At 39.5% G+C, this 25,461-nt stretch overlaps 1 protein-coding gene across 10 annotated transcripts in view; it reads left to right on the top strand.

Moving 5' to 3' along the window:
* ZDHHC15 (zDHHC palmitoyltransferase 15) overlaps nt 1-25,461 on the top strand; it is a 190,657-nt gene that overhangs the window by 56,397 nt on the left and 108,799 nt on the right. For 7 of the 10 annotated variants that reach the window (XR_012430285.1, XR_012430284.1, XM_065537823.2 and 4 more), the window contains one exon: nt 12,927-13,047. The exons of the other annotated variants lie outside the window; for them this stretch is intronic. Coding sequence is in view for 5 of the 7 variants with exons in the window: in XM_065537823.2 (XP_065393895.1) it covers nt 12,927-13,047 (121 nt within the window). In the remaining 2 variants the exon portion in view is untranslated. The remainder of the gene's footprint in view (nt 1-12,926; nt 13,048-25,461) is intronic. 10 annotated transcript variants of the gene reach the window in all.

Raw genomic sequence — 25,461 nt, 5'->3', positions numbered from 1 at the left:
CACAGCCACTTTTTTCATGGGCCCATTGGGCGATGACAGGGGTGGCTGGGGAAAGAGTCTGAGTGATGTCCACAGAACAGGTCACCCTATCCACTTGATTATTAAAATCCTCCTCTGCTGAAGTCACCCGTTGGTGACCACTCACATGGGATACAAATAGCTTCACAGTTTATGACCACTCAGAGAAGTCCATCCACATACCTCTTCCTCAAATTTCTTTGTCACCAATTTTCCAATCATGCTTCTTCCAAATCCCTGACCATCCAGCCAAACCATTGGCTAGAGCCCATGAATCAGTATATAATTGCACATGTGGCCATTTCTTCCTCCATGCAAAGTACACAACCAGCTGTGCTGCTCAAAGTTCTGCCTCTTGGGAAGATTTCTTTACACTGCTGTCCTTCTGGGATGTCCTAGGAAGGGGCTGTAGTGCTGCAGCTGTCCACTTTTGGGAGGTGCCTGCATTTCATATAGAACCATCTGTGAACCAGGCCCTAGTAATCTCTTCCTCTGTCAACTGATCATAGTGAACCCCCCATGAGGCCATCAGTGCAGGCTTGGGGAGAGAAGGTAAGATGACAGGAGTGGAGACCATGGGCATTTGAGCTACCTTCTCATGTAACTTGTGCCTTCAGGACCTGCTCGAGCATGATCACATATATACCACTTCATTTGATGATAGAATACTGATGTGCACAACCCACTTTATGGCTAGATGGGTCACAGAGTGCCCAGTTCATGATAGACAGTTCGGGACACATGGTGACTTTATCACCCATAGTCAATCGTTCAGTTTCCACCAAGGCCCAGTAACAGGCCAAGAGCTGTCTCTCAAAAGGAGAGTAGTTATTTGCAGAAGATGGCAGAGCCTTGCTCCAAAATCCTAGAGGCCTCTGCTGTGATTCACCTGTGGGAGCCCGCTAAAGGTTCCAAACAGCATCCCTGTCTGCCACTGACACTTCAAGCACCATTGGATCTGCTGGGTCATATAACCCAAGTGGCAGAGCAGCTTGCACAGCAGCCTGGACCTGTTGCAGAGCCTTTTCCTGTTCTGGACCCAACTCAAAACTGGCAGCCTTTTGGGTCACTCAATAAATGGGCCAAAGAAACACGCTCAAATGAGGAATGTGTTGCATCCAAAATCCAAATAGGCCCACTAGGCATTGTGCTGATTTCTTGGTTGTAGGAGGGGCCAAATGCAGCAACTTATCCTTCACCTCAGAAGGAATATTTTGACGGCCTCACACCACTGGACCTGTAGAAATTTTACTGAGGTAGAAGGTCCCTGAATTTTAGTCGGATTTATTTCCCATCCTCTGGCATGCAAATGTCTCAGCAATGAGTCCAGTGTATTTGCTACTTCTTGCGCACTGGATCCAATCAGCATAATATCATCAATGTAATGGACCAGTGTGATATCTTGCAGAAGCAAAAAACGATCAAGGTCTCTCTGAATAAGATAATGACACAAAGACAGAGTTGATATACTCCTAAGGTAGGACAATAAAGGTATGTTACTGACCTTGCCAGCTGAAGGCAAATTGCGTCTGGTGGGCCTTATGGACAGGAATGGAGAAAAAGGCATTTACCAAGTCAATGGCTACATACCAGGTACCAGGAGATGTGTTAATTTGCTCAAGCAATGAAACCACATCTGTTACAGCAGCTGCAATTGGAGTCACCACTCGGTGAAGCTTATGATAATCCACTGTAATTCTCCAAAATCCATCTGTCTTCTGTGCAGGCCAAATTGGAGAGTTGAACGAGGATGTAGTGGGAATCACCACCACTGCATCTTTCAAGTCCTTGATGGTGACACTAATCACAGTCCCTCCAGGGATGCAATATTGTTTTTGATTTACTATTTTTCTAGGTAGAGGCAACTCTAATGGCTTCCATTTGGCCTTCCCCACCATAATAACCCTCACCCTACCAATCAGGGAGCCATTGTGGGGTTCTGCCAGCTGCTAAGTATGTCTATGTCAATTATGCATTCTGGCACTGGGGAAATGACCACAAGATGAGTCCAGGGACCTACTGGACACTGGACACTGTAAATCGGACCTGAGCTAAAACTCCATTAATTACCTGACCTCTATAAGCCCCTACTTTAACTGGAGGACCATAATGACATTTTTACTTGCCTGGAATCATCAGCTCAGAGCCAGTGTCCAGTAGTCCCCAAAATGTCTGATCATTTCCCTTTCCCCAATGCAGCTACCCTGGTAAAAGGCCACATGTTTCTTTGGGGGAAGGATGGGAGAAAGATTCTGTGTTCCTTAGTTCTCCACATATAGTCAAAGGTATTATGTATAGTGTCACTAAACTCCTCGCCTCTCACAAGCTGTGAAACTTCAGGAGTTTGTTAAGTATTAACTCATACAATCACAAGGGCCCACAATAGGCCATCTGCAAGCTGAGGAGCAAGGAAAGCCAGTCTGAGTCCCAAAACTGAAGAACTTGGAGTCCGATGTTCGAGGGCAGGAGGGGTCCAGCGTGGTAGAAAGATGTAGCCTTGGAGGCTAGGCAGTGTAGTCTTTTCACGTTTTTCTGCCTGCTTTATATTCGCTGGTAGCTGATTAGATGGTGCCCACTCAGATTAAGGGTGGGTCTGCCTTCCCCATCCCACTGAGTGAAATGTTAATCTCCTTTGGCAGCACCTTTGCAGACACACCCAGGATCCTTTGCATCCTTCAATCCAATCACGTTGACACTCAGTATTAACCATCACAGGGAAGCACATGAAAAGATGCTGAATATCATTAATCATTAGATTAATGCAAATCAAAACAATGAGATACCACCTCACACCCTTTATTAAAACCTTTATTAAAAGGCTTACTATAAAAAAAAAAAAAACACTGGAAAACAGCAAGTGTTGGTGAAGATGTAAAGAAATTGGAACATTTGAGGGCTGTTGGTGGGAATGGTAAAATGGTGTAACTACTATGGAAAACAGTATAATGGTTCCTCAAATAGTTAAAAATAGCACCACCACAGGGTCTAGCAATTCCACTTTTGGGTTTATACCCAAAAGAGTTGACAGCAAAGTCTCAAATAGATGGCTGTATACCTATGTTTATAGCACTATTCACAATAGCCAAAAGGTGGAAGCAACCCAAATGAATTGGTAAGTAAAATCATGTATATACATACAATGGAATATTATTCAGCTTTTGAAAGAGAAGGGAATTTTGACACATACTATTACATGGATGAAACTTCAGGACATCATGCTAAGTGAAATAAACCAGTAACAAAAGGCAAATATGTATGATTCTACTTGTATGAGGTACCTAAAGTAGTTGAATTCACAGAGAAAAAGTAGAATGGTCTTTGCTAGGACTGGGAGGAGAGGGAAATGTGGAGTTGTTTAATGAGTATAGAATTTCAGTTTGGGAAGATGAATAAAGTTCTGGAGATGGATGGTAGTGATGGTTGAACAATAATGTGAATGTACTTAATGCTACTGACTATATACTTTAAAATGGTTAAGTTTTTTGTTACGCATATGTATCACGTTATTTTTAAAAGGACCAAATAATTAAATGTAAGACCTAAACTTACAAAACTCTTTGAATAAAACTTAGGGGAAACTCTTTATTATCTTGGATTTGGCAATGAATTATTTGATATGACACCAAAAGCACAAGCAATAAAAGAAAAAATGGATAAATTTGACTTCATCAAAGTTAAAAAATCCTTTTGTACATCAAACAACACTATCAAGAAAGTGAGATGATCATCCAAAGAATGGGAGAAAATATTTGCAAGTCATGTATCTGATGTGTCAAGTGTTTAGAATATATCAAGAATTTCTACAAATAAACAACAAGAAAACAAACAACCCAATTTAAAACTGGTGAAAGGATTTGAATAGACATGTCTCCAAAGAATATATACAAATAGCCAAAAAGCACATGAAAAGATGCTTGACATCATTAGTTATTAGAGAAATGCAAACAAGACTGTGATAGATACCCACTAGGATAGCCAAATTAAATAAATGAATGAATGAAAAATAATAACTCTTGGTGAGGATGTGAAGAAATCAGAATCTTCATACATTGCTTCTAGGAATGTAAAATGGTATGACTGATGTGAAAACAGCTGTGCAAATTTTCATGAAGTTAAATATATAATTACCATGTGACCTAGAAATCCCACTCCTAGATATATACCCGAAATAATTGAAAACAAGTGTTCAAATAAGTACTTATACATGACTGTTCATAGCAGCACTATTCACTATAGCCAAAAGGTAGAAACAGTCCAAATTTTCATCAGTGAATAAATGGATAATGAAGGTGTTGTGTGTCCATACACTGGCTGGAATTTTATTCAGCCATGAAAAGGAATGTAGTACTGATACATGGTACAACACGGATGAACCTTGAAAACATTATGCCAGGGCTGAGCGTGTGGCTCATCCTGTAATCCCAGCACTTTGGGAGGCCAAGGCAGGCAGATCACCTGAGGTAGGGAGTTCAAGACTAGCCTGACCAACATGGAGAAACCCCATCTCTACTAAAAGTACAAAATTAGCTGGGCATGGTGGTGCATGCCTGTCATCCCAGTTACTTGGGAGTCTGAGGCAGGAGAGTCGCTTGAACCCAGGAGGCAGAGGTTGCTCTGGCTGCCTGAATATTTTCTTTATTTCAACCTTGGAGAGTCTGATGATTATGTGCCTTGGAATTGATCTTCTCATGGAGTATCTTACTGGGGTTCTCTGCATTTCCTGAATTTGAATGTTGGCCTGTCTTGCTAGACTGGGGAAGTTTTCCTGGATGATATCCTGAAATATATTTTCCAACTTGGTTCCATTAACGCCATCTCTTTCAGGTACCCCAATCAGTTGTAGGTTTGCTCTCTTTACATGATTCCATATTTCTCAGATTTTATTCATTCATTTTACTCTTTATTCTCTATTCTTGTCTGTCTTGTTTCAGAAAGATAGTCTTCAAGCTCTGAGATTCCTTCCTCTGCTTTATTTATTCTGCTCTTCATACTTATGATTGCATTGTAAAGTTGTCATATTGTGTTTTCTAGCTCCATCAGGTCCGTTATATTCCTCCCTAAACTGGCTATTCTGGCTATCAGCTCCTGTATTGTTTTCTCATGATTCTTAGCCTCTTCGCATTGGGTTACAACATGCTGCTTCTAGTTCAGTGAAGTTTGTTATTACCCACCTTCTGAAGCCTACTTCTGTCAATTCAGCCATCTTAACCGCAACCCAGTTCTGTGCCCTTGCTCTAGAGGTGTTGCCTTCATTTGAGAGGGGTAGAGACACTCTGGCGTTTTGTTTTCAGCATTTTTGTGTTGATTATTTCTCATATTTGTGAGCTTATCTACCTTTGATCTTTGAGGTTGACCTTTGAATGAGTTTTTTGTGGGGTCTTTTCTGTTGATGTTGTTTTCTGTTTGTTTTTCTTTTAACAGTCAGGCCACTCTCCTATAGGGCTGCTGTGGTTTGCTGCAGGTCTGCTCCAGACCCTACTTGCCTCATTTTTATTTTTATTTTTTTCATACCTGGATGTATCACCAGTGAAGACTGTGAAACAGCAAAGATGGCAGCCTTCTCCTTTCTCTGGAAGCTCCATCCCAGGCGGGTACTGACCTGTTTCTGGCCCAAATGCACCTATAGGAGGTATCTCGAGACTCCTGTTGGGAAGTTTCACCCAATCAGGAAGAATGAAATCAGGAACCCACTTAAAGAAGCAGTCTGGCTGCTTTTTGGCAGAGCAGGTTTGCTCTACTGGAGGGAATCCACTCTTGTCCAGAAAATTTGAAGTCTGCAAAGCCAGCAGACTGGAATGGCTGAATCAACTGCACCACAGAGATGACAGCCACCCCTCCCCATGGGAGCTCTATCCCAGGGAAAGTTCAGAACCCTGTCCCTATAACCCTAGGTGGAGTGGCTGAAGACCCCACAGGGAGGTCCTGCCCAGTGAGGAGAAATGGGTCGGAGTCCCACTTAAAGAAGCAGTGTGGCCAGGCACGGTGGCTCATGCCTGTAATCCCATCACTTTGGGAGGTCGAGGCGGGTGGATCACCTTAGGTCGGGAGTTCGAGACCAGCCTGACCAACATGGAGAAACCCCGTCTCTACTAAAAATACAAAATTAGCCAGGCATCATGGCCCATGCCTGTAATCCCAGCTACTTGGAAGGCTGAGGCAGGAAAATCACTTGAACCTGGGAGGCAGAGGTTGCAGTGAGCCGAGATTGTGCCATTGCACTCCAGCCTGGGCAACAAGAGTGAAACTTCATCTCAAAAAAAAAAAAAAAGAAAAAGAAAAAGAAAGAAAAACAAAACAAAACAACAACAAAAAAGAAGCAGTCTGGCCACAATCTGCCAAAGCAGCTGTCCTGCATTGTGTTGTATATATTTAGCATGAATAGATAAGTCCAAAATTTTCCAAACTGACCCTTCCTCATCGGGACAATTTTCACTCTCTAAAACCAGCAGGCTGAAATGGCTGAGTTCACTGAACTGCAGAGATGGTGGCTCCTCCACCTCCCAAGAGCTCTGTCCCAGGGAGAAATTAGAGCTCTCTCTGTATAACCTTGGCTGGAGTGGCTGAAGTCCCCACAGAGAGGCTTCACCCAGTGAGGAGGAATGGATTGGGGTCCTGCGTAAGAAGCAGCCTGGCCACAACCTGGCAAAGTAGGTATGCTTCATTGTGGGGGGTCCTTACTCCTCCGGACCATTTGCACTCTCCAAAGCTGGCAGGCTGGAATGGCTGAGCTGACTGAACCACAGAGATGGCAGCCACCCCTCCCCACAGGAACTTTATCCCATCTCAGGCAGACTTCAGCCTGTTGCAGTTGGCTGGCTAGAATTACAAGCCAGTGTGTCTTAGATTGTATAGTGCCATGGAAGTGGGGCCTGCAGAACGACACTGCTTGGCTGCCTGGATTTAGCCCTCTTCTTAGGTATATGTACAAATGGATCTCCCACCTTGCTGGGGATACTGGGGCTGGAGTATGTAAAACTCCCGGGTCTCTGTGTGTGGCTGAGCAGCTGCTCTGCCATGACTCCACACAGCTTTGAGTATCGGACCCAAGGCCCTGGTGGCATGGGATCACCAGAGGATCTCCTTATCAGCGGGTTGCAGTGATCTGTGGGAGAAGCATGATTTCCTGAGCAGGGTGGCACAATCATTCACCAATTCCCTTGTCTCGGGGTGGGGCTTTTTGTTTGTTTGTTTGTTTGTTTGTTTTTTGGCTCTGTACCACTCCTGGGAGGGCTGTTTCCCCATCCTGCTTTTCTTCATTCTCTATGAGTCTAGTTGTTTGCCTAATCAGTCCCAATGCACAAACCTGTATATTTTAGTTGAAGGTGCTGAACTCACTCACTACTTTCATTCCTCTCCGCGAGTGCCATGGACTGCTGCTTCTAATCAGCCATCTAGGCCCCTCCAATACTACCTACTGACCTTTGAATGGGAAAAATAGGTGTGTGAATTTGTTCAGTTCATTGGAGAATCTTTAGCACCCTAGGCTAAGGATTAATTGCCTATAATGTACCACATTCATTGTAATTGCCAAAAATACCCCTACATATTTCCACATACCCCACACAGGGTACTTAATTCTCACTCTACCTGAGAATGACAGTACCATAAAAATGCACCACTAGGTGTGGTTCTGAAAACAGAGTGTTTGATTTTATATGTTTCCAATTTTTTAAGTTAGATATATTTAGGTTATCTCAAATATTTTATTATTTGTTCTGCTATTTTATAGAAGTATAACATACAGACTCTACTCCCAGAATTAAGTTTTAAAGAGAATAATTTGATGAATGTGTCCCCATATATTATACCTATGTAATCACTATCCAGGTTAAAATTTTAAACATTTCTAGTACCTCATAAATCTTCATGCCTCTTTTCAAATCAGCCTCCTCTCGGAGGTAACTACTACTCTAACTTTTATCACCGTAGATAGGTTTTGCCTGTTTTCGAAGTCCATAAAAAAGGAATCATAGTTGGTACTATTCTATGTATACCTTTCACTCAACACAGTGTTTTTCAAATTTATCCATGTTGATGCAGTTTTTAGTAGATTCCTTTGATTGCTGTTAGTTATTCCCTTTTATCACACTTGATTTAACCATTCAGCCATTGAAGTATGCTTGTTTCCATTTTTGTGTGTTATGAATAAAGCTCCAGTGAACATTCTTCTACATGTCTTTTGGCCTATAAATATAGTTGTTCCTCAGTATCCACAGGGGATTGGTTTCAGGACCTCCCATAGATACAAAAATTGCAGGTGCTCAGATTCCTTATATAAAATGGCATAGTATTTGCATATAACCCATTCACAGCCTCCTACATACTTTAAATCATCTCTAGATTACTTATACCTGAATGGTATTACCTAGGTTTTCTTCTAGGGTTTTTATAGTTTTCAGTCTAACATTTAAGTCTCTAATCCATCTTGAATTAATTTTTGTATAAAGTGTAAGGAAGGGATCCAGTTTCAACTTTCTACATATGGCTAGCCGGTTTTCCCAGCACCATTTATTAAATAGGAAATACTTTTCCCATTTCTTGTTTTTGTCAGGTTTGTCAAAGATCAGATGGTTATAGATATGTGGTGTTATTTCGGAGGCCCCTGTTCTGTTCCATTGGTCTATATCTCTGTTTTGTTACCAGTACCATGCTGTTTTGGTTACTGTAGCCTTATAGTGTAGTTTGAAGTCAGGTAGCATGATGCCTCCAGCTTTGTTCTTCTGGTTTAGGATTGTCTTGGCAATGTGGGCTCTTTCTTGGTTCCATATGAACTTTAAAGTAGCTTTTTCCAATTCTGTGAAAGTCATTGGTAGCTTGTTGGGGGTGGCATTGAATCTATAAATTACTTGGGCAGTATGGCCGTTTTCATGATATTGATTCTTCCTATCCCTGAACATGGAATGTTCTTCCATTGGTTTGTGTCCTATTTTATTTTGTTGAGCAGTGATTTGCAATTCTCCTTGAAGAGGTCCTTCACGTCCCATGTAAGTTATATTCCTAGGTATTTTTTGATTTTTATTTTTGTATTATTATACTTTAAGTTCTATGGTACATCTGCACAACGTGTAGATTTGTTATATTTATATATACATGTACCTTGTTGGTGTGCTGCACCCATTAACTCATCCCAAATCAAAACCACAAAGAGATACCATCTCACACCAGTTAGAATGGCAATCATAAAAAGTCAGGAAACAACAGGTACTGGAGAGGATGTGGAGAAATAGGAATACTTTTACACTGTTGGTGGGACTGTAAACTAGTTCAACCATTGTGGAAGACAGTGTGGCGATTCCTCAAGGATCTAGAACTAGAAATACCATTTGACCCAGCCATCCCATTACTGGGCATATACCTAAAGGATTATAAATCATGCTACTGTAAAGACATATGCACATGTATGTTTATTGCAGCACCATTCACAATAGCAAAGACTTGGAACCAACCCAAATGTCCATCAATGGTAGACTGGATTAAGATTCCTAGGTATTTTATTCTCTTTGTAGCAATTGTGAATGGGAGTTCACTCATGATTTGGCTCTCTGTCTGTTATTGGTGTATAAGGATGCTTGTGATTTGCACATTCATTTTGTATCCTGAGACTTTGTTTGAAGTTGCTTATCAACTTAAATGGAGATTTTGGGCTGAGACGATGGGGTTTTCTAAATATACAATCATGTCATCTGCAAACAGGGACAATTTGACTTCCTCTTTTCCTAATTGAATACCATTTATTTCTTTCTCTTGCCTGATTGCCTTAGCCCGAACTTCCAATACGATGTTGAATAGGATTGGTGAGAGAGGGCATCCCTGTCTTGTGCTAGTTTTCAAAGGGATTGCTTCTAGTTTTTGCCCATTGAGTATGATACTGGCTGTGGGTTTGTCATAAATAGCTCTTATTATTTTGAGATATGTTCCATCAATACCTAGTTTATTGAGTGTTTTTAGCATGAAGGACTGTTGAATTTTGTCAAAGGCCTTTTGTGCATCTATTGAGATAATCATGTGGTTTTTGTCTTTGGTTCTGTTTATATGATGGATTATGTTTATTCATTTGCATTTGTTGAACCAGCCCTGCATCCCAGGAATGTAGCCAACTTGATCTTGGTGGATAAGCTTTTTGATGTGCTGCTGGATTCGGTTTGCCAGTATTTTATTGAGGATTTTTACATCGATGTTCATCAGGGATATTGGTCTAAAATTCTCTTTTTTTATTGTGTCACTGCCAGCCTTTGGTATCACAATGATGCTGGCCTCATAGAATGAGTTAGGGAGGATTCCCTCTTTTTCTATTGATTGGAATAGTTTCAGAAGGAATGGTATCAGCTCCCCTTTATACTTCTGGTAGAATTTGGCTGTGAATCTGTCTGGTCCTGGACTTTTTTTGGTCGGTAGGCTATTAATTATTGCCTCAATTTCAGAGCCTGTTATTGGTCTATTCAGAGATTCAGCTTCTTCCTGGTTTGGTCTTGGGAGGATGTATATGTCCAGGAATTTATCCATTTCTTCTAGATTTTCTAGTTTATTTTTGTAGAGGTGTTTATAGTATATTCTGATGGTAGTTTGTATTTCTGTGGGATCGGTGGTGATATCCCCTTTATCATTTTTTATTGTGTCTCTTTTCTTCTTTATTAGTCTTGCTAGCATTCTAGCAGTCTATCACTTTTGTTGATCTTTTCAAAAAAACCATCTCCTGGATTCATTGATTTTTTGGAAGGGTTTTTTTGTGTCTCTGTCTCCTTCAGTTCTGCTCTTATCTTAGTTATTTCTTGACTTCTGCTAGCTTTTGAATTTGTTTGCTCTTGTTTCTCTAGTTCTTTCAATTGTGATGTCAGGGTGTCGATTTTAGATCTTTCCTTCTTTCTCTTGTGGGCATTTAAGTGCTCTAAATTTCCCTATACACACTGCTTTAAATGTGTCCCAGAGATTCTGGTACGTTGTGTCTTTGTTCTCATTGGCTTCAAATAACATCTTTATTTCTGCCTTCATTTCGTTATTTACCCAGTAGTCATTCAGGAGTAGGTTGTTTAGTTTCCATGCAGTTGTGCGGTTTTGAGTGAGTTTCTTAATCCTGAGTTCTAATATGATTGCACTGTGGTCGGAGAGACAGTTTGTTATGATTTCTGTTCTTTTATGTTTGAGGAGTGCTTTACTTCCAACTATGTGGTCAATTTTGGAATAAGTGCGATGTGGTGCTGAGAAGAGTGTATATTCTCTTGATTTGGGGTGGAGAGTTCTGTAGATGTCTATTAGGTCTGCTAGGTGCAGAGCTCAGTTCAAGTCCTGGATATCCTTGTTAACCTTCTGTCTCGTTGATCTTTCTAATGTTGACAGTGGGGTATTAAAGTCTCCCATTATTATTGTGTGGAGTCTTAGTCTCTTTTTAGGTCTCTCAGGACTTGCTTTATGAATCTGGGTGCTCCTGTATTGGGTGTATATATATATTTAGGATAGTTAGCTCTTTTTGTTGAATTGATCCCTTTACCATTATGTAATGGGCTTCGTTGTCTCTTTTGATCTTTGTTGGTTAAAAAAAAAAAAACGGATAAAGTCTGTTTTATCAGAGACTAGGATTGCAACCCCTCCTTTTTTTTTGGTTTTTGTTTTTTTGTTGCTGTTTGTTTTTTTTTTTTTTTTTTTTTTTTGCTTTCCATGTGCTTGGTAGATCTTCCTCCATCCCTTTATTTTGAGCCTATATGTGTCTCTGCACGTGAGATGGGTCTCCTGAATACAGCACACTGATGGGTCTTGACTCTTTATCCAGTTTGCCAGTCTTTGTCTTTTAATTGGGGCATTTAGCCCATTTATATTTAAGGTTAATATTGTTATGTGTGAATTTGATCCTGTCATTATGATGTTACTTGGTTATTTTGCCTGTTAGTTGATGGAGTTTATAATTTGGCATGTTTTTGCAGTGGCTGGTACCAGTTGTTCCTTTCCATGTTTAGTGCTTCCTTCAGGAGCTCTTGTAAGGCAGGCCTAGTGGTGACAAAATCTCCAGCAGCAACGTCAAATATTTTTAAACAATTCAAAAATTAGACTTCTAAAGGAGATTTTTATTTACCTATTATTATCCGGCACTTCTGCACCAATATTATGAAGTAGATATTATTTCTTCTATTTTACAGACGAAGAAACAGATTGAGAATGTCTGATTTTGCAAAGTGATTTTCTATTAAGTGATAGACATGAGACTTAAACCGAGAAATTTTGACCCCATATCCTTTTTTTCAACTCAGTCTACCCTTTGGCACAGATAGAATAAATGCTTTCAGGTTCATATTACTTTTGAAGATCATTGGTATATATTTTGCAAGATTAGCAAAATATGGCACCATTGCAGCAACAAGCTCCATACCAGACTAAAAAAGTATTCAATAGTGAGAATATCTAAATTTCCACCTATTTACATGATTAGAATATGCAGACAATGTTACAAGCAGTCTCATCCAGCTTCTCCAAGGGTGTTATCAGTGTCATCTATGAAAACTCTTGCAACTTGATAAGCATGGTTAATTATCAACAGGGCCCTGGCAAAAATATGTTACACATCTGTATGCAACATCATATTATGAATCAATGGAAAGGGACAAGTATTGAAATCAGATGAATTGAGTTTGAAGTCCAACATTGCCACTTGTTAGTTGATTGAGTGCAACTTTAGGCAAGTTACTTAATCTCTCTGTTTTATTTTCTTTATAAAACAATACACATATCTCATGCTTTTGATGATTGAGATAAAAGCCAGATTATTGAAATAATTATCCAGAGAACATTTTAAGACAAAGTGGTACCTGAGCTTCAAGGGTAGGTAACAAATAATTTCATTAAAGTAGTTATTGTTGTTGGTTTTAATCTTTTCTATTAACCTTAGATAATAAAGTCTTACCTTTCACTCCTGCTTCCAGTTCCACTTGTCCTACACAGACAAGGAGCGCTATGAAAATGAAGAGAGACCTGAGGTCCAGAAGCAGATGCTTGTTGATATGGCCAAAAAGCTACCGGTTTACACAAGAACTGGAAGTGGAGGTCAGTTCATTCAAAGGCAGCTAGAGAGGCAGCTCAGCAAGTATCTCAGAAAGGCTAAGTCATATATGTTCTCAAACTAGCCCCTTTTTTATCCTCCCATCTTCTGAAAACCGCTATGGAGATTTTTCTCTACATTTTATTTTTTTTAAATTTTAAACACATATCAAAGCTGGAAGAATTGTATAGTAAACACCTGTATACCCCAAACTGGATTCTACTGCTAACATTTTTCTGTGTTGCTTTATCACATATCTGTCCACATATGCATATCTCTATCTTTCGTCAAGCCATCTTATTTTTCTGATGCATTTCAAAGTAAATAGCTGACATCAGTAAGATATCTACCTAAATATTTTATTCTGTTTTGGTAAAATGTACATACAAACACATGCATAATCTTAAGTGTACAATTCCGTGTGTTTTGAAAACTGTACACATCTGTGTAACTAAACCCCCAATAAAATTGCCATCACCTCAGAAAGTTCCGTCATGCCTCATTTCCAGTCAATCCCACCCCACCCTACTCCCCACAGACAACCACTATTCTGATAGCTTTTCACTATAAATTAGTTTTGTCTGCTCTCAAATTTTATTTAATTGGAATCACAGAGTATATACTCTTGCATCTGGCTTCTTGTTATTCAACATAATGTTTGTAAGATTCATCCATCTTTTTTGTGTATTTTTTTATTGCTGAGTAGCATTACATTGTATGAATGTATCAAAGTTTATCCATTCACTAGTTGATACATATTTGGGTTGTTTCTAGTGTTTAGTTATTATGAGTCAATCTGCTATGAATTTTACTGTATAAGGATCTGTGCAAAGACATATCTTCTTTTTTCGTTAGTAAATATCCAATACAGAATTTTACTCTTAGGTTTCATCTGAATGACTAAAACAGTACTTGCTGAACTAATTCTCCACCTTTTAAATTTTGAAAACCTACAGAGTTATGGGGAATATGTTAAAAAGTTTGAAAACCATAGTTCTTCTGATATGTCATCCTAATGTTTCTAATAAGGATAATTTTATTTCACATTTCAAGGCTTTAGAAAGTTTACTCTCAGACACATATTCATTTGTTCATCATTTATTCAGCAAATATTTATTAAGATATATGGCAATTGGGGAAATTTTACTATGTTCTTGGTATTATATGATATTAAGGACTTGCTGTTAATTTTGTTAGAGCAATAATATAGTGGTTATGATTTTTAAAAATCTTCATGCATATGGAAATATTTATGGTTTGAAGTGACACAGTGTTTGGGATTTGTTTAAAATGATCAAGTAAAAAGCCAGTTGAAGAGATAGGTGAAACAAAAATGACACAGTGTTGATAATTGTTGAATTTGGGTAATGGTACTTACCATGGTACCTTTGCTACTGACTATTCGCTGGAACCTTGAGGTATTTGCAGCTCCCGGGATAGGCAATAATAGGAAAGGCTTCTCTGAGGAAATACCATTTGAAGACTTAAATGATAAGGATTTAGCCATGTGTATTAGTCAGCGTTCTCCAGATAAATAGAGCCAATAGAATTATGTGTATATGTGTGTGTGTGTGTGCGTGTGTGTGTTGTGTGTGTGTGTGTATACATATATACAGAGAGAGAGAGAGAGAGATTATGAGGAATCAGCAAATGATTATGGAACCTGAGAAGTCCCATGGTTTGCCATCTGCAAGCTGGAGAATCAGGGAAGCTGGTAATGTAATTATAGTCTGAATTAAATGGTTTGAGAACCAGTAGTGCTGATGGTGTAAGCCCCAATCTCATGGCAGAAAACTGATGTCCCAGCTCATGCAGTCAGGCAAGAAGAGTAAATTCTCTCATCCTCTACATTTTTGTTCTGTTCAGGTCCTCAAAGGATTGGATGAGGCCCACCTGCATTGGAGAAGACAGTCTGCTTTGCACAGTCTAGATTTGAATGCTAATCTCACCCAGAAACACCTTCACAGAGACACCTAGAAATAATATTTAACCAAATATCTAGGTACCCCATGACCCAGTAAAGTCGACACACAAAATTAACTATCACAAGTCCAGCCCTTGTCAACTTGGCACCCATACACATCTCCTTAAACCATACTCTCCACTTAAAGACAATAACAAGGTTACAGTTTTACTTAACATGATACAAGTATCATGCATTCAACTGAAAACACACTAACCCCTTCCACAGAAGAATAGGTATTCTTAAGTGAGTTTACTTTTCTCCTTGCTATTTTGTTAAAAACGATTTAAATACTATGATATAAAATTAACAATACTTAAATACTATGATGTAAAGTCAATACACCTTATATTACATGATAAGGGAATAAGAGAAGGAAGAAAACAAAGATATTTGAGATACACACATACAATTGTATTCATAACAAAATTAGAAGGAAACACCCATAACATTAACAGACCTTGTTTCCGTAACTGGTCATATGGTCATAGCTGGTATTTATAGCTACTTTCTCCCACCATCCATTCTGTACTCCCTTTGCCTTTAGCAAACACCTCAGCTGGTACTGGTTTTTTACCTGATGTGGTGACCCAAATCTTCAGTTCTGAAGAGTCTGGGTCATTAATAGTCCTGCCTGAATTGGATTGTTGTGGTTTTCCATTGACCTAATCACTAGGCATGGTAACACTAAGAGATGCCCTAAGGCACTTCCTGTATTCTTAACATACTCTTTATTTCCTCCATTGCAGAGTAGTAATAGTCCAATTTACACTTAATAGTCTAAAAGTCTATTATACCAGTTTACACTCCCATTTCCACCCCTTGATTTCCACCCAGGACTCAAGGGGTGGAAATGGAAGTGGCAGCACTCACCATTACCCTTAGTTACCCACTAACAAAATTGCACTATGAAACCTAATATACACTTCGTAATCTGGATCAGTTATCCCAGCCAACATTGCACCTGCCTCTTGTCCTACTGATTCAGAGATATGAGGATTCCAAAGTGACTAGATGGCAGTCTTAACTTCCAGTTCAGTGGAATCATTGTTGTGTCTCCTGGTGGAAGCATTCCTCTCTCTGGGACTAACACCTCTAGGCTAGCAAAGCACAAGGTTGCAGGAACAGGAAGAAAACATTTTGTTAGTGGGTCACTTAGGGTAATGGTGAGTGGTACCACTCCCATTTCCACCCCTTCATTTCTGGACCTGTGAATCCTAACAGAGAATCAGCATCATCTATTGGACACTGATTCAGAGCATATACAGCTTTGGGGAAAACCTTGCCCCAGCCCTGAAAGGTATTGACACCTAACTGGCACTGTAACTGACACTTCAAAAGACCATGTCACCACTCTGTCACGCCAGCTGCTTCAGGATGATGGGGAACATGGTAACACCAGTAAATTCCACAAGCACGGGCCTATTGCAGCACTTCTCTTGCTGTGAAACGAGTTCCTTGATCAGGTGTAATGCTGTGTGGAATATCATGATGGTGGATAAGGCATTTTGTAAGTCCATGGATGGTACTTTTGGTGGAAGCGTAGCATGCAGGGAAGACAAATCTGTATCCAAAGTGTCTATTCCAGTAAGGACAAAACACTGCCTCTTCCATCATAGAAGCACTCCAATGTAATCAACCTGATACCAGGTTGATGGCTCATCACCCCAGAGAAGGTGCTATATCAGGTGCTGAGTGTTGGTCTCTGCTGTTAGCAGATTGGGTAGTCAGGAATGGCAGTAGGCAGGTCAGCCTTGGTGAGTGAAAGTCCATATTGCTGAGCCATGTAACCTCCATCCCTGCCACCATGGCCACTTTGTTCATGAGCCCATTGGGCAGTAACTGGAGTGGGTGGGAAAAGATGCTGACTGGTAATCAAAAACAGGTCATTCTGTCTGTTTGATTATTAAAATCCTTCTCTTCTATAGTGCTATTTTCTGAATGTTTGTGTGCCCCTGTCCCCAAGGGGATGATATTAGGAGGTGAGATCTTTGGGGAGGTGGTTAAGCGGTAGAACCCTCATGAATGGGATTAGTGTCCTTACAATAAGGTTCCAGAGAGCTGCTTTGCCCCTTTCACCGTGAGAGGGCACAGCAAGAAAGCACTGTCTATAAAAGAGGCCCGCACCAGCACTAAAGCTCTTGGTACCTTGATCTTGGAACTCCAAGCCTCGAGAGCCATGAGAATAAATTTGTTGTTTAGAAGCTACCCAGTCCATGGTATTTTGTTAGAGCAGCCCCAAATGGAGTAAGACATGTGATCAAACATGAGTGAGCATTCACACGAGGCACAAATATCTTCACACTTTTTTTTCCATTCAGAGAGGTCTTTCCACACACTTCTTTTCCAAATTTCCTTGTCACGAGGGCTCTCTTTACAAATGTATTTCTCACAGTGTTAGTGAAAGGTACATTTTCTATTCCTTCCCAGTGTGAGTGAGCAGAACTATTCTAACCTTCCATTCTCCTTAAGCCTTTGAATCCTCCTCTCAACATTAAACCAAGGCAGGTCCAGCATTTCCAATTTACTCACTGTGGGCCACCTTTTCATCATGTTTTAGCAAACCAACCAACCAAATTGTTAGAATGTTTTCCAACTCCCTGAGCTGCAACATTAAAATCAGAATCTCTGCTTAGTAGGCCCCTATCAATAAATTTGACCAGATTCAACTTTATGTTTTTTCCAACATTAGTATTTGTTTCCACATGTGTTCCCTAGATTTCTAGCTGTATAAATTGGAAAATTTGAGTAGTTCTTTTGGAGTGTAGTACATGTCTTTGTGGGTCACACTTTGTACCTTACCTTTAGGGATCTGTTAGGGCTTGATTCCTATTATAGGTCTTAGAAGCAAAGACGGTGGGTCCAGAGGAGAATCAACATTGTCCTGTATAGTGGCCTGAGTTTCCTCAAGCAATGCAGTGTTGATCCCTTCAGACAGGATTGGAGAGGCCAATACCACGGGCAGTTGTAAGCTGCTTCCATTGGTTGCAGGGAGGCCTCCTCTCCTGGCAAAGAAGATGCATTGGAATTTAGGCACTCAGTATCCCTGGCTTCATAAGGGTCTTCCCACACATCCCCATCCTAACTTACAGGATCCAATTCTTTCCAAATCAGTGCCCTCATTTTAACAGTAGATACCCTGCAAGACTGGGAGTTCAACTATCATTGTAATTCAGCTATTTACAGATGAAATTCTGTGGTTTTCAGCAATCTCAGTCCTGTGGCTACATGCAAGAAGCATCTCCTTTAGGAGATACATAGAAGCTTTCAGGTCATTTATCCAGCACTTTGGCTGGGAATTCCTAAACTGATCTTTTTCTTTTCGCACTTTTTTCAATCATGTTAGAAGCTACAAGCCAACCTCATTTTATTCATTAGTTTTTCAAAAATGTTAAAAATTATCATATATAGTCACCCAGCTACTTGCTTCTCATAAATAGTTGATTAAGAGCATCTATTGAAGATACTTTGCATATTTCCATTGCCAGATCATGCCACAGATTACCAGTGCTCTCTTTATTACTTGATACAGTGTCACTCTTTATTACTTGATACAGTGTCATTAGCATCATCAAAACTAATAAGATTGAAGAGCCAATTCCAGAAACTTCAGAACCAATTCAGAAAACTCATTCCTAAAATTCTGTTTCTTTGGAATCACTATCAGTAGGGTTCTCTATAGAAAAATAACAATAAGATATATGTATATAAATTATTATTATTTACATTGAGGAATTAGCTCACATAATTATGGAGGCTAAGAAGTCCCACTGTCTGCCATCAGCAAGCTGGAGACCCAGGAAAGGTGGTGGTGTAGTTCTACTTTGAGCCCAAAGTGTAAGCACTAGGAGAAACAATGGTATAAGTTCTACTCCAAGTCCAAAGGCCTCCTGAGAACCTGAGAGCCAAAAGTGTAAGTTTCATTTTGAGTCCAAAGTTCTGAGAACCAGGAAACCTGATCACATAAGTCCCAGTCTAAGGATGGACTGATGTCTTATCTCATGCAGTCAGGCAGAGAGAACAAATTCTCCCTTCCTCTGAATTTTTATCCTATTCAGGTCCTCAAAGGATTGGATGAAGCCTACCCACATTGGGGAAGACAATCTGCTTTACTCAGTCTACTGATTCAAATGCTAATCTCACCCAGAAACACTCTCACAAAGACACTTAGAATTAATGTTTAACCAAATATCTGGGCACCCTATGACTCAGTCAAGTTGACACATAAAATTAACCATCAGAATTAAAACCAGACAAAAAAAATCGCAGATAGGAGGCAGGACCAACTTGCAGCTCTCACTTGGATGGACAAAACATGTGGAGACTCACACCATGAACTTTTGCTCTAAGAACTACCACAGGAACATACCAGGAAAGCAGAAAGAATTCACAGATTCTTTGAAAGAAGCATCTTGCCACTGCAAGCTCCATGAGACAGCCAAAACCTGTGAGTGCCCAAAGTGTGAGAGGGGGAAAGTCCACCTCTGAACACGCATCCTCACTGGGGAATCTGAAAATTCTGATCATGGGAAAAGGATTTAACCTTAGAGCTGAAACAAATTTGGAGAGCCAAGAGAAATATAAAAGTAGAGAAAGCAGTGGGAAGAACCCTGTAGGCACTCAGTCTTCAGGGAAGCCCAGGCTAGCCTTTTCCTTGTCACTAGGGCTCTCTTTATTTCAAGGGTTCCTTGGAGAAGGGCCACAGGGAGAAGGAAACTGCTGAACTTTGTTATAATTTCAACTGAGCATGAATTTTCTTGGACATAATCCAGGGAGGTGAACGGGAAGTACAGATATGAGCACAGAAGCTGTGGCAGGCAGGGAGGGCCAAGGCCTGAAAGCCCTGCTTGCTTTCTCCGTGGGGACGCTTGTAGCAAGGCAAGATGTCAGCCCTGCAAACCGGCTTCCTGGATATAGACTAGGTGCTGTTGGTGGGGCTCAGTGAGAGTGAGACTGGCCTTGCTGGCTGCATGGGAGTTGGGGGAGGTCTGTCACTGCTGGCTTTTCTCCACTTCCCTGGTGACCTATATGATGTAGCAGAGGCAGCTATAATCCTCCTGGGAACATAACTCCATTAGCCTGAGAACCACAGCCCCATTTCCCACAGCAACCACAGCAAGCCCCACACAAGGAGAGTCTGAGCTCAGACATGCCTAACCTGCCCTGATGGCCTTTCTCTACACGCCATGGTAGCTGAAGATAAAATCTCCTGGGAGCTCTATGTCCCTGCCCATTACCTGAGAAACCAGAATACTTATCCAGGTGACCCTAGGGAAAGATTGAATCCCCACTATACTACCACAGCTGATGCTCTCTTGAAAGCCCCACCTCCTGGCTAGAGGCCAACCAACTCAAGCTGTTACAACAACACATAAAAGAACAACCCTGCTCCAAGAAAGGAGAAAACAACAGCTAATTCCACTGCCTGGGACATCCTGGCTAACCAGAGGTCCTGAGTTTGTCCACGTAATAGCTTCACTGTTAGCACAAATGGCATTTGAGAAAACCAGGGCCATAAAAAAAACTACAATCAAGGATCCTCACAGAATCCACTTCAGCTCCCCTCCTGCCTCCACTGGAATAGGTGCTGGTATCCATGAGTGAGAGAACTGAAGACGGATCATATCACAGGACTCTTTGCAGACACTCCCCAGTACCAGCACAGAGTCTGGTAGCTCTGCTGGGTGGCTAGACCCAGAAGAGCAAATAACAATCACTGCAGTCTGGTGCTCAGGAAACCCCATTCCTGATGGGGAGAACACCACATCAAGGGATCACCCAGTGGAAGAAAAGAATCTGAACAGCAGCCCTTGAGCCACAGAATGTTCCTCTGACATAGTCTACCCAAATGAGAAGGAACGAGAAAAACAATTCTGATAATATGATAAAGCAAGGTTCTTTAACATCCCCCAAAGACCACACTAGGTCACAAGCAATGCATCTAAACCAAGAAGAACCCTGTGAATTGCCCAGAAAAGAATTTAGAAGGTCAATTATTAAGCTGTTCAAGGAGGGACCAGAGAAAGATGAAAAATAACTTAAAGACATTTTAAAAATATTACAGGATATGGATGAAAATATCTCCAGAGAAATAGACAGCATAAATAAAAAACATCCACAGTTTCTGGAAATGAAACACACTTAGAGAAATGCAAAAGAAACTGGAGAGTTACAACAATATAATTGAAGAAGTAGAAGAAAGAACATCAGAGCTCAAAGAAAAGGCTTTTGAATTAACCCAATCTGACAAAGACAAAGAAAAAAGATTCAAAAAACAATGAACAAAGCATCCAAGAAGTTGTGTGATTATGTTAAATAATTATGTTATTCTGAAACCTAAGAGTAATTCGTGTTCCTGAGGAAGAAGAGAGATCTAAGTGTTTGGAAAACTTATTTGGGGGAAAAACCGAGGAAAATGTCCCTGGTCTTGCTAGAGATACAGACATCGAAATACAAGAAGCTCAAAGAACACCCAGGAAATTCATAGCAAAAAGATCATCATATAGGCACACAGTCATTAGGTTGTCTAAAGTCAAGACAAAGGAGAGAATCTTAAGAGCTGTGAGGCAAAAGCATCAGGTAACCTATGAAGGAAAAACTATCAGGCTAACATCAGATTTGTCAGCAGAAACCCTAAAAGCTAGAAGGGATTGGGTCCTGTCTTTTGCCTCTTTGAAGAAAATAATTACCAGCCAAGAATTTTGTATCCAGCGAAACAAAGCTTCATAAATGAGGGAAAGATAAAGTCTTTTTTAGACAAACAAATACTGAGAGAATTTGCCACTACCAAGGCAGAGCTACAAGAAATGTTAAAAGGAGTTCAATATCATGAAACAAAACCTTAAACTACAGCAAAATAGAACTTTCTTAAAGCATAAATCTCACAGGGCTTATAAAACAAAAACACAATGAAAAAAAGGCATTCATGCAACAGCTAGCATGAAGAATAGAATGATACCTCACATCTCAATGTTGAATGTGAATGGCCTAAATCCTCCACTTAAAATATACAGAATGGCAGAATGAATAAAAATCTACCAACCAAGTATCTGCTGTCTCAACTCACCTAACACATAAGGACTGACATAAACTTAAGGTAAAGGGGTGAAAATAGATATCCAATGCAAATGGACACCAAAAATATTCAGGGTTAGCTATTCTTATAACAGAAACAAACAGACTTTAAAGCAACAACAGTTTAAAAAGACAAAGAGGGAAATTATATAATGATAAAAGGACAGTTAAACAGGAAAATATCACAATCCTAAATATATATGCCTAATATATATATATATGCCTAAATATATATGCCTAATACTGGAGCCCGCAAATGTATAAAACAATTACTATTAGACTTGATAAATGAAATAGAGGGCAACACAATAATAGTGGGGGACATCACTGCTCCACTGACAACACTAGACAGGCCATCAAGACAGAAAGTCAACAAAGAAATAGCAAAGAATCAATAGACTTAAACTATACAATAGAACAAATAGACTTAACAGATATTTACAGAACATTCTACCCAACTACTGCAGAATATACATTCTATTCATAAGCACATGGAACATTATTCAAGATAGACCATATGATAGGCCACAAAACAAGTCTCAGAAAATTTAAGAAAATCAAAATTATATCAAGTACTTTCTCAGACCACAGTGGAATACAATTGGAAATCAACTTTGATAGGAACCTTCAAAACCATGCAAATACATAGAACTTAAATAATCTACTCATGAATGATTGTTGAGTCAACAATGAAATCAAGATGGAAATTTTAAAAATTCTTTGAACTGAATGATAATAGTAACACATCTTATCAAAGCTTCTGGGATACAGCAAAAGCAGTGCTGAGAGGAAAGTTCATAGCATTAAGTGCCTACATCAAAAAGTCTGAAAGAGCACAAATGGACAATCTAAGCTTACACCTCAAGGAACTAGAGGAACAAGAACAGACCAAACCCAAACCCAGCAGAAGAAAAGAAATAACAAAAATCAGAGCAGAACTAAATGAAATTGAAACAAAAAATAAGAATACAAAAGATAAGTGAAATGAAAAGCTTGTTCTTTGAAAGATACAATTGATAGACAATTAGTGAGATAAACCAAGAAAAGAAGAGAAGATCCAAATAAGCTCAATTTGAAACAAAAAGGGAGATATTACAACCCATAACAGAAATACAAAAGATCATTCAAGGCTACTAAGGATACCTTCATGGTCACAAACTTGAAAACTTAGAGGAGATTGATAAACTCCTGGAAATATACAACTCTCCTAGATTAAACCAGAAAGAAATGGGAACTCTGAAGAGACCAGTAACAAGCACCAACAAAAAAGTCCAGGGCCAGATGGATTCACAGCTGAATTCTATCAGATATTCAAAGAAGAAATGGTACCACTCCTACTGAAACTATTCCAAAAGGCAGAGAAAGAGGGAATCCTGCCTAAATTATTCTATGAAGCCAATATTACCCTAATACCAAAAACGAGGAAAGAACATAGCTAAAAAAGAAAACTACAGACCAATATCCCTGATGAATATAGATGCAAAAATCCTCAACAAAATATTAGCTAACCGAATTCAACAGCATATCAAAAACATAATCCATCATGATCAAGTGGGTTTCATACCATGGATTCAGGGTTGATTTAACATAGGCAAGTCAATAAATGTGATACACCACATAAACATAAGTAAAAACAAAAATCACATGATCATCTCAGTAGACGCAGAAAAAGCATTTGACAAAATCCTGCATCGCTTTATGATTAAAATCCTCAGCGAAATCAGCATAGAAGGGAAATAAGGTAATAAAAGCCATCTATGACAAACCCACAGCCAAATTATACTGAATGGGGAAAAGTTGAAAGCATTGCTCCTGAGAACTGGAACAAGACGAAGATGCCCATTTTCACCACTTCTATTCAACATAGTACTGGAAGTCCTAGTCAGAGTGATCAGACAAGAGAAAGAAATAAAGGACATCCAAATGAATAAAGAGGAATCAAACTGTTGCTGTTTGCCGATAATGTGATCATATACTTAGAAAACCCTAAAGACTCTTCCAAAAAGCTCCTGGATCTGATCAATGAATTCAGTAAAGTTTCAGGTTAGAAAATTAATGTATACAAATCAGTAGCAGTGCTATACACCAACAGCAACCAAGCTGAGAATTAAATCAAGAACTCTACTACTTTTACTACAGTGGAAAACAAACAAACAAACAAACAAAACTTAGAAATATACCTAACCAAGGACGTGAAAGACCTCTACAAGGAAAACTACAAAACACTGCTGAAAGAAATCATAGACAACAGAAATAAGTGGAAACATATCCCACGCCCATGAATGGGTATGATCAATATTGTGAAAATGACCATGCTGCCAAAAGCAATAGACAAATTCAATGCAATTCCCATCAAAATACCATCATCATTCTTCACAGCACTGGAAAAAAACAATTCTAAAATTCATGTAAAACCATAAAAGCCCGCATTAGCCAAAGCAAGAGTAAGCAAAAAGAACAAATCTGGAGGCATCACATTACCTGACTTCAAACTATACTACAAGGAGGCTATAGTCACCAAAGCAGCATGGTACAGGTATGAAAATAGGCACACAGACCAATGGAACAGAATAGAGAACCCAGAAATAAGCCCAAATACTTACAGCTAACTGATTTTTGATGAAGCAAACAAAAACATAAAGTGTGGAAAGACACCCTATTCAACAAATGGTGCTGGGATAATTGGCAAGCCACATGTAGAAGAATGAAACTGGATCCTCATTTATCACTGTATACAAAAATCAACTGAACTCAAGTTGGATCAAAGACTTAAATCTAAGACCTGAAACCATAAACATTCTAGAAGATAACATTGGAAAAACTTTGCTAGATATTGGCCTGTGCAAATACAACACAAGCAAAGGCAAATGCAACACAAGCAAAGGCAAATGCAACACAAGCAAAGATAAATTGATGGGACTTAATTAAACTAAAAAGCTTCTGCACAGGAAAAGAAATAATCAGCAGAGTAAACAGACAACACAAGGGCTGGGAAAAAAATATCCACAAACTATGCATGTGACAAGGGACGAATATCCAGAATCTACAAGGAACTGAAATCAGCAAGAAAAAAACAATCCCATCAAAAAGTGGGCTAAGGACCTGAATAAACAATTCTCAAAAGAAGATATACAAATGGCCAATAAACATGTGAAAAAATTCTCAACATCACTAATTTTCAGGGAAATGCAATTCAAAACCACCATGCAATACCACCTTATTCCTTCAAGAATGGCCATAATTTAAAAATCAAAGCATAATAAACATTGGCTTTGGTGTGGTGAAAAGGGAACACTTTTACACTCCTGGTGGGAATATAAACTACTACAACCACTATGGAAAACAGTATGGAGATTCCTTAAAGAACTAAAAGTAGATCTAT

Source organism: Macaca fascicularis, chromosome X, assembly GCF_037993035.2.
Source record: "Macaca fascicularis isolate 582-1 chromosome X, T2T-MFA8v1.1".
Lineage (NCBI taxonomy): Eukaryota > Metazoa > Chordata > Mammalia > Primates > Cercopithecidae > Macaca > Macaca fascicularis.
The sequence above is the reverse complement of the archived record's forward strand: the minus strand, read 5'-3'. Positions and strand labels throughout refer to the sequence as shown.